Raw genomic sequence first — 7,273 nt, 5'->3', positions numbered from 1 at the left:
CCCCCTGCCCCAGGACCCTGTCCCGCTGCCGGGCGGAGGGGCTGCGGAGGTCTGGGTGGGTCCTGCCAGGGTGGCCGGGGAGCTCTGGTCTGGGCAGGCTGAACTCCGTCTCTCCGTGTGCGGAAATCCCAGCGACACCGTCCCAGCCCGCTTCTGTGGGGGTCTTCTGGGCGTCTCCCTCCGATAAGTATGGCTCCCCCCCCCCCTTTTTTTTGGCCCCACAGCCTGGCCGGAGCGAAGGGGATACGCTGCAGACCAAGGTTCTCCGGAGGGCTGCACTGACAAACAGCCAGGAGCGTCCAAATTCTCTGTTTTTCATGTGGAAAAACATGCTCAATTGGTAATTTTTTAATTTCTAGCTGACTCTGTTTCCTTTTTTTGTTTTTAACCTAGGCTTGCGAGTGCATTCAGCAGTGAAAAGGGCCACACGTTTGTTGAACAGCTTCAAAAAGTGAGCATTAATGGTAATCTTGACCCAGTGCGGTCCCTTCATCTGTGCTATTGAAACATACTCTTAAACTCTTTAACTTTAGACACAGCACTCCCACTGACACGCAGGAATTTAATAAATTTAGTATTTAAATAAATAAATGCTTAAGATTCTGGCCCTTGATTACTCTCTAAGAAATTAATTTGCTGTGGGCAGACGAATGTGTCCCTGGATTTATTCAGACCTGTTACTGTACACGGTCATGGACAGAAGTCTTGTTGTCACATCACCTCAGATTTGAAATCAGGGCAAAGCAGTGACGCGGGTGTGACGGCTGGGGGACAGTGGCGGTTGGTGGGATTCGCTAATGAGCTTCGCTATGCACGAGAACTCAGAAGGAGCTAATCGGAGACTTTAAGAAGCGTTACCAGGCTGCCTCTCACATAGCCCAGGCAGGGGAGAGATGCCCCTCCTGGAAGCAGACAGGACATCAAGCCAGCACTGTCTGCAGCTGTGTGTCACTGCCTTTCTTCCAAAGGTTACCAGTTCGGTGTCCTACCAGCAAAGGGATTATGTGAGCACTCCCCAGTCTGTTTTCTGCAAAGTCAGCTGGGGTGGGTTAATGTGCCAGTGAAAACAAGCACATGCGCTAATCTGGCTTCTCATAAAGCAATTAGGGAGCAGTTATCTGATCCCCCCTGCCAGTAGGCTGGGGGATGATGAACAACAAGGGTAGGATCTTCTTTAATCAGCACAGCCAGCTGTCGCCTCCCAGAGCTTGCTGCAGTTGTACCCGAGCATCAAAGGCTGGTTAATGAAAGCGCTTCTTATTTTTTGTCCCGATTGCCACATCTAGATCCAGTGTATGCTGCAGGATGTGAACTCCAACATCGCAACGCCTCTCTCCTCAGCCAGGGAGGCTCATTTAAGTAAGCCCCACCGTACCTCTCCTGGGAGAACGGTTCTCCAGTCCCAGCTGTCCTAGGCTGGTGCTGGGGAGGCTGTTTGGGAATGTGGGAATTAGAGCTGCCCAAGGGCAGCTCCGCAGAGCCTGTCTGGTGCTGAATGAAGTCACACACGGTCCCACAAGCTGCTGCATTTGTGGGACTGAAGCGCTGGCAGCTGGCCTGGGGCACTGCCCCAGCACTGACATCCTGCCACGGCCGCTGAATGGGGAGCCAGCCCTGCTCTAGCAGAGGGATTTTTTGGGGGATGCTTTTTTAGGACTTACTGACCCAAGAAATATAAAAGCTCTACCTGTAGACCGAATCACTTCTGCATTTCTTTTAGCTGATTCTTCTTTTCCTTCTGTAGAACGAACATCTTTTAGTGAGAAGCCAGTTCTGGAGCTGGAGCAGTGGATTGACAGTTACACAGAGCAGCTGCCTCCACTCAGAGCTTTCATCTTGCCGGTAGGTACCGCTTACGCCTCTCACTGGTTGGAGAGGCCTTGCTGTGGCAGGGTAAATCTGCTCCGCCACCTGCCATGCAAAACCAGGCTGTGAGGCCATTATTTGCATGGACAATTTTGGTAAAGCAAAGCAGAGAGAAGGACCTGGTTGAGTTTAATTTCCACATCCTCCTGCATTCAGATATCCCTTCCCAGTTGCCTAGCCGTAACGCAGGGCTGAGTTGCACGGGTGTGAGATGTGATAAGCTTTGCTGCATTTCCACAGTAAGGTGGATGGCTGTATCTGTTGTTCGCAGACATTGATGCGCTGTTCCATTGTTGTTTCAGTCGGGAGGTAAAAGCAGCGCTGCTCTCCATTTTTCCCGAGCTGTCTGCCGCAGAGCTGAAAGGCGGTGAGTGTTGGCTGTAGTGTAACAGGATGACATTGATAAAAGGTGATCAGAATGCTACAATGATAACAAATCGTTGCAGTCAGGGCAATCAACCGTAGCTGGAGCTGGAGTCAAGCTTTGTATGTTTGTATTAGTCAAATTCCAGGAGTGCAGTCAGCAAAAAGCCAGTCTCTTCCCTCCCCTGAGCTGGGTCATCTGAGCTCAGACCTTCAGAAAGAACAGACGGGTTTATGTTGAGATGCATCTATGTGTTCAGCTCGTGTCTGGTTTGCTCATTGTAGGCTGGCACATGTGGAAGCTGGGGTGCTGGCAGGGGTGAGATCCAGGGAAGCTTTTAGCGGCTTAAGATGTTAGTGCCCACACCTGCCTTGTCCCACTTCTGTACTGGAGGTGAAAACTCCCCTGGTGAGGTCCGTAGGAGAAACCTCTTGTGTGCTCGGTATGTCAATCCCACGCACATAAAGTCTCTTGTGTTAGCCTGAACCTGCTCGTCAGCAGGGTTGCTACTCATCTTCAAAAAACCAGCATCACAGGCAGTGGTTTCCTGTCAAAAGAAAGCTGGAAAGAGAGCTGTACGCCAGTCAGGAGGCAGGGACAGCCCTGTGCCCTCAGCAGGTAAAGGGTCCCTGTTTACCTGCAGAAAAGGATAATAATGATCCTGCAAACTGCCCCCTTGTTCAGTGGTACCCACTGAGACTGTCCTTCAGAGGAGTGGAGCTGCTGTTCTCCAGAACAGTTATAAAAATCATGTCGTGGGGCCACCAGAGATTCCTCCTGGGGAAGTAACGGGTGATCGCGGGTGCTGTGGGGAGTTAGAACAGGGACTGCAGGTGGGGCTGGAGCGGGAGGGTCGGTGCTCCAGCAGATCTCAGTCCTTTCTGAATTCCGAGCTAGGAAGTTAAATACACTGAATTTTTCCTTTTCTTTTCTTAGTGTGGTTCCTTTAGTACAAGCAGGGGAAGCAGATCCAAACGTGGCCAAATATTTAAACAGGTAAAAAAAAAAAACCAACCCAAACCCTTACTCTGTACTACTGAAGTGTGCTTGGTGTTCCTCCCTTAGTCTTGGCATTGAACTGCAGGGTTTTATGTCTCAAAGTTTCACTTCTAGAATAATATCTTTGTAGTTTCAACAAGCAGCTTGTTAAAAAGCATTCTTGCGAGGCCTGTGTGTTTGCAGGCGGTGCTGAGGGAGCAGTCAGCTTGCTTACTGAGAGCCATTTTGGGCAGCGCTTCTCCTGGCTCTCTCTTTGCCTTCCTTTACGTGCCGTCCTTGCGCTGTCATCAGAGCAGCTCTGCTGTGTTGGTGTGCGTTGCTGGATGCAAACACACCTGGTGTGAGAAGTGCTTTCACTGCTTTTCCTTCCCTTTCCAGGCTGAGTGACTTTCTCTTTGTTTTGGCACGTTACGCTGCAATGAAGGAAGGAAAAGAAGAGACTATATATGTAAGACCTCAGACATAACTGGGAGCTGGAATGTTTGTTTCCTTGATGGTGGGAAGGTAAATCCTGCAGACTGCTTTCCCTCATCAAGGAAGGGAAGGAGAACAAGCCTGGACTGGAAATGTGAGCTGCCAAGAACTTGCAGATTAAATAACTAGGACCTTGTTAATAAATACAGCGAGGAACACAGCTGTTCTGTTCCCTGGGCCTTGTCCAAATGTCCTGGTGTAACCCTGCGGTGATGGCAGCAGAGTTACCGCTTGCCCTGGGTTGGAGTCGAGGCAGGAGGCTTCAAAGAACTGCAGCCGGTTTCTGGAGATGTCTTCATTTCCCTGGGCAGCGGCAGGTGCTGGGGAAAGGCTTTGACGGGACTCTGAGGAATGAAGAAAACAATCCGCTGCTCTTGTAAGACATCACGCTCGCCCAGAACAGCAGCTGTGCAGAGATCCAGGAACTCTGTCCACCAGCTCTGAAATAATAAACGTGATTTACTTGTACCACAGGGCCCTTAACTGTCACGCTTCGATACTGAGCACAGCGTGCTTTTCTTTTTTAAGGTGCTTTCAGTCCCTCAGCTGTGTAGGTTTTCAGGAATGCGCTGGGAATTCTCTGGCTCTGGCTGCCTCTCTTTATGTGTCGTGAAGAACATCTCCGTGCTGACAACCCCGTGCATCCTCTGCCAGGAGCGGGGCTCACACAGGATGGAGGGATTACAGGAGGAAAGGCCAAATCCTCCAGGTCGTGTGCAGGCAGGATGATTCTGTGATCCTAAGCTCCGTTTAGGTGGCTGGGCTTGACTCCACGGGGAGCTGCCCCTCCACGCACAGACCCCTCGGAGACTGGTCCCAGCGTCCCCCTGGCTGCAGGTACCAGCTGGAGGAGTAAAGCCCTAGAGCTCGGAGAACCTGGCTGCAGACATCACGATAGCAGATCACGATACTTCAGCAGAGAGGGGATCTGTTTTCAGCCTCCTGACGAACTGAAAATGCCAGAAACCATCCTCAATACGTTACAGGTGGCTGAAGGAGTTAACGCCTCGCCGCCTGTGCTGCACAGAGGATCCAGACACAATTTTCCCGTTAAGTCCAAGCCCCTTACCGCTTGGAAATCTCTTTGGGAAGAACAAGTGTCAGACGGGGTGGTTTAAGTCTTTGCCTCCTTGTAGGGAGGAGCAGCACTGGGGGCTGTGGGGTGATTACACCCATGAAGGGTTCTTGTCCTGCGCTGAAGCTGCCACTTTTAGCTGTGGGAGCTTTGAAATGACTCGTGCAGCTTCCTCTGTTCAATTATTTAAGTAGAAACAACCTTAAACTTGCTTCCCGAAAGAGTCACTGGCTTTTGTGTTAACTTTTTAATCAGTGGGGGCAGAGTGAAGAATGCCCAGTGCTAAGAGATGCCGCTGTCTCATTACTCTCCTTTTTTTTTTTGAAACGGATATTTCACGGCTATTGTTAATGCACATTTTTCACAGAGTAATTTTCCGAGCCTTAGCCTGTAACACATCCCAATGACAAATGCTCGGGCGTTGGACTGTACCGTCAGCTGCAATGTCACATCAGACATTTTCTCCGTGCCTGCTCCAGACAGGCCAGCCAGTTTTATGAGCGCTCTGTCTCCGTTTTTTCTTAAGAATCTAGAGTCTTTTCAAGTTTAATTGAATAAAATTCTTTGCAATATAAATTCTTTATGAATGCTAGATAAATCAGGCCCAGGATGGATTTATAGTATTTCCTTTTTTTCCATCTGGGGGGAAGAAATCTCACTACTGTTTCGGGACCAAAGCTACTATTGTTTTGAGCACAAGGAGAAATAAATTGAGCTCCTACCCTTAACACCATGTAGGGATTAAATTTATTAGGGTGCACTCAGCTTCCAGCTCCCCTCTCTCCCTTTCTCCCCAAGGCCATCTGTGCACTGGTTTCTGCGGGGCTGAAGCTGGGGGGGCTAGGGTCTGGTGTGACCCTGGTGTCACAGTTAGGCATCAGTTAGGCAGGCACTGGGGCCAGGGCTGGAATTTAGGACGGAGCATAGCTCAGGCTGAGCACCATCCCAGCGCCGGGGGCTCTGCCAGGGCCACTCTGAGAGTCCACAGTGCTCAGTGCTTGCCCTGTGCTTCACCACCTTGTTGTACAGCGCTCGGCTGCATAAAAGAGGTTTTTCTGTCCCAAATGCTGGCCCCTGGGGACCCGCTGGCCATCGCTTGGCTCCCTGAGCTCCCCGTGCACCCCCTGCACTGGGCTGGGAGCAGAGGCCAGCGGCGGGGGGATGCTGGGGCTGGAGCAGGGACCTTGTGCAGAGTTCAGCGAAGCAGTTCCAGCGTGGCCGAGCTGCTAAGGATGCCGGAGCAGCGTGCAGCAACGCAGGAGAGCCTGGCCAGACAGCGGGCAGGAGAGCAGAGGAGCGAAGCGTCACTGCGATGAAATACAGGCTTTCAAACAAATACAGCTCTGGTGCTCTGGGTTAGCATTTCTTTTTACAAGTCCTTTGTCCCCACCCAGCACATCCAGCCGCACAGCACAGGGATCCCGGTGCCTGCGCCTCATTAATATCACGGGAGGAAGGCAGCTGCTTTGTCCGTCCTGGCCGTACGCAGAGCCCGGCTGCGTTCCTGCCTAGCAGGGTGCCTTACCGCTGATCACGCCGGAGCTGCCAGCACAGACATATGTTGCTGAGGGTCGTTTATTCTTGTTTGTAAAATGTATGGCTGCTCCTAGCTTACGCACTGTCAAAACTGGAGGAACTGGCCCCAAAAAAATCTCTTGCTGCATGATTGGATCAGACGCCCGTACATCTGTTACCGCTGTAGGAGCTGTAAAACGAAATAAGTTTCGCTATAACTCAAGCACCGCTACTACTGCCACAACGCGTAAGCTGCCGAGCCGGCTGCTGCTCTTGCAGAAATGACACAAACACGCGTTTTGCCAACTCATATGTAAATTCAGACACTGCAGCGTATCCTCTGCTTGTGCACAGAAGGGAGAACGTGTCTGCCCCCCCTCGCCAGGATGCACTGGCCCCCCCAGCCCAGGGCTTGGCGTGAGGCTGCACCCAAAGGGCCGGTTTTGGGGTGCCCAGCCCCGGCCATGGGGAGCCAGCAGCAGCCCTACACCCCTCCTCCCCAGCTGGAGGAGCAGAAGGGGCCACATCTGCCATCGGACCGAGTCCTCGACAGCCGCAGGCCCCTGCAATCCCCATTTTGCTGTAAGGGCGGATGCCCAGGGTCAGCACTGACCTTGGAAACTGCCCCGAAAGCCCATTTCTGAGCAGCCAGCGCAGGTATCACTCACCTGGGAGGCGGCGGTGCCCAGCTGGTGCCATGCAGGTCTGATGGCTCCATCGCCCGTCGGGTCACCAACGCGCTGCAGGAGCTGCTGCCTGAACATCAGCAAAAACAAAAATCAGCTGCAGGAACCCCTCACCTCGTTCTGCTCAGGGATGCAGAGGCCAGAGCTTGGCATCTCCTCCTCTGCCCGAACCTGCAGAGCCGCAGCGTGGGGCGCGGAGTGGGAGATTGTACAGAACAGCGGCGTCAAACGGAGGGATTGCTGGTCTGTGCTGTGGGTCGGGGACTTGGGACGGGCTGGACGAGCAGCGAGAAG

General features: G+C 52.3%; 1 protein-coding gene across 1 annotated transcript; it reads left to right on the top strand.

Annotated features, from left to right (window-relative positions):
- Positions 1–224: 224 nt before the first annotated feature.
- Positions 225–3,695, top strand: MMAB (methylmalonic aciduria (cobalamin deficiency) cblB type; the record flags this gene model as incomplete). The annotated part of the gene is made up of 7 exons (XM_010079763.1): positions 225–340; positions 394–451; positions 1,287–1,359; positions 1,745–1,842; positions 2,169–2,233; positions 3,167–3,226; positions 3,608–3,695. Coding segments are annotated over 7 exons (558 nt in total), but the record flags the coding sequence as incomplete, so codon positions are not given.
- Positions 3,696–7,273: the final 3,578 nt, after the last annotated feature.

Source organism: Pterocles gutturalis, unplaced genomic scaffold (assembly GCF_000699245.1).
Source record: "Pterocles gutturalis isolate BGI_N339 unplaced genomic scaffold, ASM69924v1 scaffold23209, whole genome shotgun sequence".
NCBI classification, from domain to species: Eukaryota; Metazoa; Chordata; class Aves; order Pterocliformes; family Pteroclidae; genus Pterocles; species Pterocles gutturalis.
This window is presented reverse-complemented; position numbering and strand designations above follow the sequence as displayed.